At 47.1% G+C, this 12,424-nt stretch overlaps 1 protein-coding gene across 4 annotated transcripts in view; it reads left to right on the top strand.

Moving 5' to 3' along the window:
• Positions 1 to 8,361, top strand: part of CSTF1 (cleavage stimulation factor subunit 1) — a 42,493-nt gene extending 34,132 nt beyond the window's left edge. For all 4 annotated transcript variants that reach the window (XM_069953754.1, XM_069953757.1, XM_069953756.1 and 1 more), the window contains one exon: positions 7,149 to 8,361. In XM_069953754.1, the coding sequence (XP_069809855.1) occupies positions 7,149 to 7,408 (260 nt within the window). In that variant the 3' untranslated portion in view covers positions 7,409 to 8,361. The remainder of the gene's footprint in view (positions 1 to 7,148) is intronic.
• The last annotated feature ends 4,063 nt before the right edge of the window (positions 8,362 to 12,424 follow it).

Raw genomic sequence — 12,424 nt, 5'->3', positions numbered from 1 at the left:
GATGGAGTAGGGGGCCCTGTATATACCTGTACTGTATAGATGGAGTAGGGGGCCCTGTATATACCTGTACTGTATAGATGGAGTAGGGGGCCCTGTATATACCTGTACTGTATAGATGGAGTAGGGGGCCCTGTATATACCTGTACTGTATAGATGGAGTAGGGGGTCCTGTATATACATGTACTGTATAGATGGAGTAGGGGGCCCTGTATATACCTGTACTGTATAGATGGAGTAGGGGGCCCTGTATACCTATGTACTGTATAGATGGAGTAGGGGGTCCTGTATATACATGTACTGTATAGATGGAGTAGGGGGCCCTGTATATACCTGTACTGTATAGATGGAGTAGGGGGTCCTGTATATACATGTACTGTATAGATGGAGTAGGGGGCCCTGTATATACATGTACTGTATAGATGGAGTAGGGGGCCCTGTATATACCTGTACTGTATAGATGGAGTAGGGGGCCCTGTATATACATGTACTGTATAGATGGAGTAGGGGGTCCTGTATATACATGTACCGTATAGATGGAGTAGGGGGCCCTGTATATACATGTACTGTATAGTTGGAGTAGGGGGTCCTGTATACATGTACTGTATAGATGGAGTAGGGGGCCCTGTATATACCTGTACTGTATAGATGGAGTAGGGGGCCCTGTATACCTGTACTGTATAGATGGAGTAGGGGGTCCTGTATATACATGTACTGTATAGATGGAGTAGGGGGTCCTGTATATACATGTACTGTATAGATGGAGTAGGGGGTCCTGTATATACATGTACTGTATAGATGGAGTAGGGGGTCCTGTATATACATGTACTGTATAGATGGAGTAGGGGGTCCTGTATATACATGTACTGTATAGATGGAGTAGGGGGTCCTGTATATACATGTACTGTATAGATGGAGTAGGGGGTCCTGTATATACATGTACTGTATAGATGGAGTAGGGGGTCCTGTATATACATGTACTGTATAGATGGAGTAGGGGGTCCTGTATATACATGTACTGTATAGATGGAGTAGGGGGTCCTGTATATACATGTACTGTATAGATGGAGTAGGGGGTCCTGTATATACATGTACTGTATAGATGGAGTAGGAGGTCCTGTATATACATGTACTGTATAGATGGAGTAGGAGGTCCTGTATATACATGTACTGTATAGATGGAGTAGGGGGTCCTGTATACATGTACTGTATAGATGGAGTAGGGGGCCCTGTATATACCTGTACTGTATAGATGGAGTAGGGGGCCCTGGATATACATGTACTGTATAGATGGAGTAGGGGGCCCTGTATATACATGTACTGTATAGATGGAGTAGGGGGTCCTGTATACATGTACTGTATAGATGGAGTAGGGGGCCCTGTATATACCTGTACTGTATAGATGGAGTAGGGGGTCCTGTATATACATGTACTGTATAGATGGAGTAGGGGGTCCTGTATACATGTACTGTATAGATGGAGTAGGGGGTCTACCAGTTATTACTGTGGATGTTGTGAGGCAGCTTCCCTAGCAACCATTGCTCCCTGTGAAAATGAAAGCAGTAATCCTATTGGTTGCTAAGGCTCCAACTGCCGTGTCTGCTGCAGCTAATTATATCACCTGTGTTTGCAGTGAGGAGATTTTCCCATTCATCTCTATGGGGCGCCGCTCTTCCCCCCCTCCCCCTCCCCTCCTGTACATCTGGCGGGGACTGGACCTTTGCTAAAACCTTCCCGGGCACCCAATGTATCTGTGTGCCAAATTTCGGGTCAAACGGTTCAGGCGTTTAGAAGTCTATTTGGGACAGACGGACGGACAGACAGACTTTGATTTTTATTATATAGATGGAGACTTCAAATTCTCTCAAATAACGTGGCGTCACGAATCAGGTGTAATTCCAATGGTTTCTCCAGCAGGGGGCGCACTATATATAGAAATTAATAAGTAGCATTTACTTCTATATGTAGTGTGCCCCTGCTGGACACTTGATGGAATCAATGGCTGTCTATGCAACACATCTTTATACAGACATATACACTGTACTACTCCCCCATAATCTGCTTATAGTATGAGCAGATGATGGGGAAGTAGTACCAGGGCTATTGCTGATGCAGCCCCTGCTGTCACTCGTACGCTGCATACGTCTGATGGCCGCAGCTACGGCTTGCCGAGCGGATCTGCTGCTGTAATTGAGACCCTGGTCTCGGGGAGGAAGTAGACCTGAGACCGGGGCCTACTTCCTCCCTAAGACCCGGGGCCTTAATTACAGCAGGGGACCCGCCTGGCATGCTGGAGCTGTGATGGGGGATAGTCCTGGTACTACTTCCCCATCATCTGCTCATAGTATGAGCAGATGATGGGGAAATAATACAAAGCATATGTGGTGGCAGCGGGAGGGGCGGATTGGTGATGGGGATGGCCTTGGTACTACTCCCCCATAATCCGCTTATACTATGAGCAGATGATGGGGGAGTAGTACAGTGTATATGTCTGCATACAGACGTGTTACATAGACAGCCATTGATTCCATAGAGTGTCCAGCAGGGGCGCTTTATATATAGAAGTAAATGCTACTCATTGAATTCTATATATAATGCGCCTCCTGCTGGACACTCCATTGGAATTACACCTGATTCGTGACTTCACGGTATTTGAGAGAATTTGAAGTCTCCATGATCTACTAAATTAAGGGAAATAGCAGTACATGTGCATTTCCCATAATTAATGTACATTACGACTTGGTCCAACTTTCCATAAGTAATAAAATATTAAAAAATACTTTTGGCCGGACTTCTCCTTTTTAGTCTTCCCATACTTATCAGCTGCTGTATGTCCTGCAGGAAGTGGTGTATTCTCTCCAGTCGGACAGAGGTGGCAGCAGAGATCACTGTGTCAATGTCAGGAACTTTCCAGAGGGGTTTTGCTGCTTCTCTGGACAGTTCCTGACAGGGACAGAGGTGGCAGCAGAGAGCACTGTCAGACTGGAGAGTTAATTGGAAAGAAAAAGATTTACACTGGAGAACCCCTAATTAATTTTAATTAGTACAGGTGATTTTAAGTAACTTTGTAGTTGGGTTTATTAGCCGAAAAATGAATTTTTATCGTAAGAAAGTAGTTTAAAAGCTCTCCCCCTGTCTTCATTGTTCTCTTATGGAGAGGGGAGGGGTGGAGGGTGATGAGGCACCAAAACAGGATAACAAAGAGTTAATTTACAGCTACATCACTGGGCTATCTCCTCTGACATCAGCACTGACCTCTGAATACTGGCTTTCACACAGCTCCCACTGTGTAATCCTTTGTTGTCTGCTGGTGACTAATCTCCCTCCCTCCTTCCTCCTCCCCCCTCCCCTCTCCATAGAACAGACAGGGCACGTCTGATGCAACAAGACATAATTTCCTGATAATGAGCAGCGAATGAGAGAGTGAGGAGGGGACCTGGGAAAAGGCTTTATAAATGCAGATAATGTCAGATTTGCCTAATAGAAGAAACGGTACTGACACATTCACTTTGCAAAAATGACTACATGAAAGAATAAGCAAAGATAAATAACTTTACAACTTTTCAGTATAAATCCCCCGTGCGCTTCCATTAGACTCGGTCTTGGCGTCCTGCTTTGGGCGCTGCTGAAGTCCTCATCTCAGCGGTGCGGCAGAGACCCCCACGATGGGAAGGAGGCCAAGCAGTAGCGTCTTCACATAATCACGCCACGTTTCCCAGTAGTAATCTCCTTTCTCAAGCGTATCAAGTTCAGTGAAACCCTCCACCATAAATAGTCCATATGACGTCATCAGTATTTCAAGGTAAATCAAATTCTCGACTAAAATATATTAAAATCAGGTTTCATTTAAAGGGAACCTGTCACCCCCCGTGCCGGCTCCCGACCCCCCGTTAGAGCCCCCTATACTCACCTAATCCCACCGGGTCCCGCTTCTGGAGGTGGTCGGGTGATGGAAGATCTCAGCCGCTGCAGCCCGGCGCGCGCTGAGAGATGAGTCCAACGCTCATAGAGAATGACGGGAGAGTCCTGCGCTCCATCATTCTCTATGAGTGTTGGACTCATCTCTTAGCGCGCGTGCCGGGCTGCAGCGGCTGAGATCTTCATCACCCGACCATCTTCAGAAGCGGGACCCGGCGGGATTAGGTAAGTATAGGGGGCTCTAACGGGGGGACGGGAACCTGTCACCCCGGCACGGGGGGTGACAGGTTCCCTTTAAGCTAGCACTTCATTTCCTATATTACATTATACATTTCTTTATAATACAATACACATTTCCTTATGGTACATCTTATCCATTACTGCATATCGAAGTGTCTAAACATAACATGGCCACTAGATGGCACACTAGCATGCACTACCTTATAGGACAGCCTGGCATGTTTCATTTAACCCTTACACCGCACTTCCTCAAGGATGATCCATCTTAAATCACTTACTTTGTGTTTCCTTTCAGCAAAATGTTCCGCTAGCCCTGTTTCTCGAGAACTTTTCCTTTCTTCCCCCACACCTGTGTTTTCCTTCTGTAACAATCTCCTGATTGCCGACCTGTGCTCATTTAGCCTTACTGACCGCTCTACTTGTTTGTCCCTCGTATACACCCCGCATGGGCATCTAACCAGATATATTGCACGTATGCATTCCCCGCACTGGTATCTGGCGGCCCTTTCTGGGATGGGATATGCTGCCACCTTTTATTATACTAGAGCAATTCTGACATTGTAGGCATGGGAACGTCCCAACTTTCTCAGAGGCCAGAAGGGTTTGTCTAGATTCTTCACCATCTCTAATCCCTGCTCTCACCAGACTATTAGAGATGGATTTAGCCTTCCGATATATACATTTAGGTCTATCCTATCTGCCAAATTTGCCATCATGTGTAAGGATGGAGCAATGTTTCAGAATAGTATTTATAATCAAGCCTGCGTGTGAGTCGTATCTCCAAATAACCCTATTGTCTCATCTCTTTTTCCTTCCTCATAGCTCTTCTCTTGGGATCTCTCCTACCTCCTTTGCTGCCTTCTCCACTATTCCTCTCTTGTAGCCTCGATCTACAAACTTCTCCACCATCATTTTGCTGTGTTTAGTGTAGTCGTCGTCCCTACTGCAGATTTTTACCCTCATTAGTTGTCCCTTAGGGATGCCTAGTGTTCAGAGCATGGAAACTGTTTCTGTGTAATAGATTGTTTCTATCCGTCGTCTTAGAAAAAAGTCTAGTAATAATGTCATGATGTATTTTTTCTATCTCCACGTCTGAGTAATGTATTTTAGTCTCATCTATTTCTGCTGTGAACTGTATTGGGCTGTGGCAACTATTCAGGTATTGAACATACTGTTCAAGTTGCGTTTTTGTTCTCTTCCATAATATGGTGACGTCATCCACAAATCGCAGCCACAGCCCAAGATGTTCAAAGCTTTCATGACATTTAAGCCACTTCTCTTCAAAATGGGACATGAAGATATTAGCTATGCTCGGAGCTACAGGGGATCCCATCGAGACCCCTATAGCGGCAAGTATAGCTCAGCTCCAAACCTAAAGTCATTTTTAGTCAGAACCAGCTCCAACAAAGACACCAGGAGTCTGATATAACTATTATCCAATTTTGGATCTTCATCTAACTTTACTTTCACAATTTCTAGAGCCTCTTCTGTTGGTATATAGCTATACAGACTCTTGAAGTCTAAGGTGCAGAATAGTGATGTGCCTCTTACATCTGGGTTTTTTTGCATTTTGAAGATAAGTGTCTTAAGAACATCTTTCCTGTTCTGGCTTTTGGGTTTAGGTTTTGCATCTCTGGATTTTCCCAATATAAGGGTTTATGCACAATGAGTAATTCTCACTGAAAATTCTGTGCACAATCCACCACTCACTCCCACTTGAAGTTCTGCCTGTCACATAGGCTGCAATATATGCTCGGGCGGTCCTGTTTATTATACATTCATCCTGGGACTGTCTGCACTGTGCTGGGGGATGATTTACCCAATACATGGCATGTGGCGGCACAGTTCTGGGATCTGCACAGTCTATGGGTGCCGATGCAGCAGCTCTGCCAAACAACCAATCACATTCCCCCATCATGTCTTTATTCTATCTCCTGGAAGTATAAAAGTAATGTATTACCACCAGAGGGCAGCAGTGTATAGATAATCTCCCAGACAGAGCATGGATGTCAGTACAGTGGCCCTCAACATACAATGGTCGTCCAGGAACCAATTAATATTGTATGCTGAGACCAAAACATACATACACATTACATAGAACCTGCCTGTGGCCATAGCACTGATCAGTGTTATCTGTGATCATTACATACCGTCTGCCTGTGGCCATAGCACTGATCAGTGTTATCTGTAATCATTACATACAGCCTGCCTGTGGCCATAGCACTGATCAGTGTTATCTGTAATCATTACATACAGCCTGCCTGTGGCCATAGCACTGATCAGTGTTATCTGTGATCATTACATACAGCCTGCCTGTGGCCATAGCACTGATCAGTGTTATCTGTAATCATTACATACAGCCTGCCTGTGGCCATAGCACTGATCAGTGTTATCTGTGATCATTACATACAGCAGTACAGGACATGTAGTATCACACTATACTGTAGAGGAGATACTAGACACACAGCAGTACAGGACATGTAGTATCACACTATACTATAGAGATACTAGACACACAGCAGTACAGGACATGTAGTATCACACTATACTGTAGAGAGGAGATACTAGACACACAGCAGTACAGGAAATGTAGTATCACACTATACTGTAGAGGAAATACTAGACACACAGCAGTAGAGGACATGTAGTATCACACTATACTATAGAGGAGATACTAGACACACAGCAGTACAGGACATGTAGTATCACACTATACTGTAGAGAGGAGATACTAGACAGCCAACCAGTGCATGCATGTCACTAATACTGGTGTTTGAGTAAAATGGCCACATTTGATCGATCATCTAGTTATTCACATGTGCCGCAGATCCTGACTGTCTGTAGCGTTGTATGTTGTGTCTGGTCCCAAGTTACGATGGTCCAGAAAGGAAGATTGTATGTTGAAAATATTGTATCTTGAGGCCATTGTAAGTTGAGGGACCACTGTACTAACCTGTGCTGCCCCCCATAACGCTTCTCTTCTCTTTGCACAGGTGCCGGGCTCAGTGGCAGGCAGGTACACAGGACCCAGGCCGTATTCAACCACACAGAAGACTATGTCCTTCTCCCTGATGAACGGACCATTAGCCTGTGCTGCTGGGATTCCCGAACAGCCGAGCGACGCAACCTCCTCTCCCTGGGACACAATAACATTGTCCGCTGCATCGTCCATTCACCCACCAACCCTGGCTTTATGACCTGCAGCGACGATTTCCGGGCCCGCTTCTGGTACCGAAGGTCAACCACGGACTAAAGATCAGAATCCCCTTGTAATTGATAGAGAACTGATGGAGGTGGAGAGAACAGCGGTGTCTACACATTACACCTGCAGCTGTATTCTATTTTATGATACAACATAATCCCCGTCTATAGGATATATATAGGAGCGCCCATAAACGGACGAGACCCCTAACCCTACTGCCCGGGTGGGATGCCAGAGAGACCATCATCAAGTGTATTGTGCTCCACCCGTTGTTCCATGATGTAGCTATATATTCCCATCTAATGGTATGGTCAGGGGTGCTCCGACCTCTTGGGCTCCTATTAATCCCAGCTACTCAATCTTACTGTATGTGGCTCTGTTAGTTTGAGAATTGATGGGGCCCAGGACTCAATATATAATTTTTTACTTCTTTTCATTAAACTCTCGATGTATAGATGAGGTTGCTCCATGTTATGTCCAGGACAGCACCTGAAGGGGCGGAGGATGACAGATTTATTGACCCCATTGTCAGGCCCCTCCCCCTCTTGTTCCCCTAGGCCCAAGTTGCAAAGCTACAACTACTATTACCTATGCTGTACTTGGGCTGTGTTCACATTCCCCACGGAACGGGAAGGCAGCAGGAGTCAAATGGCGATGGTTCGGATTCATACAAACCTGAACCTCGGCCCTGGTCGATCATCTCTATTTGTTTTGCGGTTCAGGCTGCAGGTAAATGCCCGGACTGTGGGATCCATGTACGTTTGCTTTGGCCCATAGATTACAATGGATCTGAGACTCTTCAATTGGGGACCACATTTTATGGTTGTGTGCGAGACACCTCCGTGTGTCAGATGTCGGAACATTTCTTGGGCAGAAACCAGCCAGCTACATCTTTACTGTAAGAAAACTTATTTTAGGCTGCCGCCTTCATTAAATTACTTAGTGTGACTTAAAATTATGAATATTTTCTGACTTTTTAAAAAAATTAAAATGGCTAAATGGCACTGAGGAAGTAAGAGTGATTGTGTGTGAAGGCGCCGCCCTGCTGGATGCAGCCTGTGATGTGCTGCACATTAGGGAGTCAGGTCACTCCTCTATCAATTTAGTTATATACATTGGGGGAGAATAGATTTTTAGATTAAACACTGCCCCATTGTGGTTCTCCGCCAACTTCTCTTATTTTTGGATCTTCCATCTATGGACGTTATACACATGACTCCGAAATACAGCGTAATATCCAGTGGTCTGTTCTCTGTAAATCCCCATTAGATGGGAGAATCCTGTGACTGGCTTGAGACCTGGTCATGGAGGCTAGACTAGTCGGGTCAGGATTTCTCTGCCATTCTAGTGGGAGTTTTCCATGTAGCAGTGTGGAGAGTGTACAGGGGTTTGGTGTAAGTGAGGAAAAACATGGGAGAAAGAATTCTGTGGACAGAAACAACCCTTCCCAACTCTCTGGAGTAACATGGATCTGGATGGATCCAGATCTCTATAAAGTAACATGGCTGATCAGATGGATCCAAAACTTTGTGGAGAAACATGGCAGGTCGGATGGATCGAGATCTCTATAGAGAAACATGGCCGTCAGATGGATCCAGATCTCTGTGGAGAAACATGGCTGGTCAGAAGGATCCAGATCTCTGTGGAGAAACACGGCCGGTCAGATGGATCCAGATCTCTGTGGAGAAACATGGCCCATTAGATAGATCCAGATCTCTGTGGAGAAACATGGCCGGTCAGATGGATCCAGATCTCTGTGGAGAAACATGGCCCGTTGGATAGATCCAGATCTCTGTGGAGAAACATGGCCGGTCAGATGGATCCAGATCTCTGTGGAGAAACACGGCCGGTCAGAAGGATCCAGATCTCTGGGGAGAAACACGGCCGATCAGATGGATCCAGATCTCTGTGGAGAAACATGGCCGGTCAGATGGATCCAGATCTCTCTGGAGAAACATGGCCCATTAGATAGATCCAGATCTCTGTGGAGAAACATGGCCGGTCAGATGGATCCAGATCTCTGTGGAGAAACATGGCCCGTTGGATAGATCCAGATCTCTGTGGAGAAACACGGCCGGTCAGATGGATCCAGATCTCTGTGGAGAAACATGGCCCTTTGGATAGATCCAGATCTCTGGAGAAACACCGCCGGTCAGATGGATCCAGATCTCTGTGGAGAAACATGGCCGGTCAGATGGATGCAGATCTCTGTGGAGAAACACGGCCGGTCAGATGGATCCAGATCTCTGGGGAGAAACACGGCCGGTCAGATGGATCCAGATCTCTGGGGAGAAACACGGCCGGTCAGATGGATCCAGATCTCTGGGGAGAAACACGGCCGGTCAGATGGATCCAGATCTCTGGGGAGAAACACGGCCGGTCAGATGGATCCAGATCTCTGGGGAGAAACACGGCCGGTCAGATGGATCCAGATCTCTGGAGAAACATGGCCCTTTGGATAGATCCAGATCTCTGGGGAGAAACACGGCCGGTCAGATGGATCCAGATCTCTGGGGAGAAACACGGCCGGTCAGATGGATCCAGATCTCTGGGGAGAAACACGGCTGGTCAGATGGATCCAGATCTCTGGAGAAACACGGCCGGTCAGATGGATCCAGATCTCTTTGAAGTAACATGGCTGGTCAGATGGATCCAGATCTCTGTGGAGAAACACGGCCGGTCAGATGGATCCAGATCTCTGGGGAGAAACACGGCCGGTCAGATGGATCCAGATCTCTGGAGAAACACGGCCGGTCAGATGGATGCAGATCTCTGTGGAGAAACACGGCCGGTCAGATGGATCCAGATCTCTGGGGAGAAACACGGCCGGTCAGATGGATGCAGATCTCTGGGGAGAAACACGGCCGGTCAGATGGATCCAGATCTCTGGGGAGAAACACGGCCGGTCAGATGGATCCAGATCTCTGGAGAAACATGGCCCTTTGGATAGATCCAGATCTCTGGGGAGAAACACGGCCGGTCAGATGGATCCAGATCTCTGGGGAGAAACACGGCCGGTCAGATGGATCCAGATCTCTGGGGAGAAACACGGCCGGTCAGATGGATCCAGATCTCTGGGGAGAAACACGGCCGGTCAGATGGATCCAGATCTCTGGGGAGAAACACGGCCGGTCAGATGGATCCAGATCTCTGGGGAGAAACACGGCCGGTCAGATGGATCCAGATCTCTGGGGAGAAACACGGCCGGTCAGATGGATCCAGATCTCTGGGGAGAAACACGGCCGGTCAGATGGATCCAGATCTCTGGGGAGAAACACGGCCGGTCAGATGGATCCAGATCTCTGGGGAGAAACACGGCCGGTCAGATGGATCCAGATCTCTGGGGAGAAACACGGCCGGTCAGATGGATCCAGATCTCTGGGGAGAAACCCGGCCGGTCAGATGGATCCAGATCTCTGGGGAGAAACACGGCCGGTCAGATGGATCCAGATCTCTGGGGAGAAACACGGCCGGTCAGATGGATCCAGATCTCTGGGGAGAAACACGGACGGTCAGATGGATCCAGATCTCTGGGGAGAAACACGGCCGGTCAGATGGATCCAGATCTCTGGGGAGAAACACGGCCGGTCAGATGGATCCAGATCTCTGGAGAAACATGGCCCTTTGGATAGATCCAGATCTCTGGAGAAACACGGCTGGTCAGATGGATCCAGATCTCTTTGAAGTAACATGGCTGGTCAGATGGATCCAGATCTCTGGGGAGAAACACGGCCAGTCAGATGGATCCAGATCTCTGGGGAGAAACACGGCCAGTCAGATGGATCCAGATCTCTGGAGAAACACGGCCGGTCAGATGGATCCAGATCTCTGGGGAGAAACACGGCCGGTCAGATGGATCCAGATCTCTGGGGAGAAACAAAATGGAAGATATTTCAGAATAGAAATGAGTAGGATTTGTTGTAGGATAACTGGTTTTAACATCTCAATGTCGCCTGAAGTTGCCGCCCTCACTATAGACGGTGGGTGAAGCCCCTCGTCCAGCACTGCGGTTAGCTCCAGGCATTAGACAGCAGGCAGGAAGTTGCGCATATCCGGCCACTTTTCAGCTGAAGGTTTATTTTCCTCTTTTTCTGCTTTTGCCATTTATTTTCTTTTATTTTTAGAGAAGCACAAGATGAACTTGCACCTCGTGGTTACAGTAATTGGGGGGGTGTCACACTCCAGGTGATGGGATTGAGGTTTTATTTACAGTACATGACTAGGCGCAGATCTTTCCTGTCATTACCATAGTGTCTGATGAACCGGTCACCTACTAAGGTGAGGCTTAGTCCTTGGCGACCTCTGCAGATAAGTGACCAGCCACCTTCCCTGCCAAACAAGAGAAAGCAAACCTAACATGGACTGGTTGCTATGTATGTGGTCTGGGACAACACCATGGAAAACCATAGCAACCGTCACCCTGTCCCCCCATCTTTGGGTGGATGTACCCTTTAAGGCATAGTGACAGAAATGCATGTAAAATCTTCTATCACCATATCTCATTACTCACATAGACCCAACTAATGGGATGTCTGCCATATACGACGCCATCTTGTAGACAAGTCTCAGTAATAAATGGGGACAGCTCCATTTAGACCCTCAGTTCCTTTTTGTAAGACTGATAGCCATATCCAGTTTTTGGCTCTTGAGGACACCCATTGATCACCATAGATGACTTATGATGCATCTGTTCACAGTGGTTCTCAACACCAGGAAGCCGGCACAAATGGGGTCCACAGATAGCAATTTATTATCTATTGCAAGAATAGAGAAAATGCGGCGCTCCGGCTGTTGCAAAACAACAATCCCCATCATGCCTGGACAGCCAAAGGGGGTTATCCAAGGTTAGAAAAAACATGCTTGCTTTCTTACATAAACAGCGCCACTTGTGTGCACGGGTTGTGCTTGGTACTGCATATCAGTCTCGCCCTGGCTGTGAAATGTCATCGGGTCTGGGACTATTACCCTGTCTTTGGTAAATTGGATCATGGTGCCATTCCCATGTCTGCCGTTCTCCTATATGTCCGTGAGGACTGTGGGTCCCAGGATTAGGGACTAAGATCAATC

The sequence above is a fragment of the Dendropsophus ebraccatus genome, chromosome 14 (assembly GCF_027789765.1).
Source record: "Dendropsophus ebraccatus isolate aDenEbr1 chromosome 14, aDenEbr1.pat, whole genome shotgun sequence".
In the NCBI taxonomy this organism is placed as follows: Eukaryota; Metazoa; Chordata; class Amphibia; order Anura; family Hylidae; genus Dendropsophus; species Dendropsophus ebraccatus.
The sequence above is the reverse complement of the archived record's forward strand: the minus strand, read 5'-3'. Positions and strand labels throughout refer to the sequence as shown.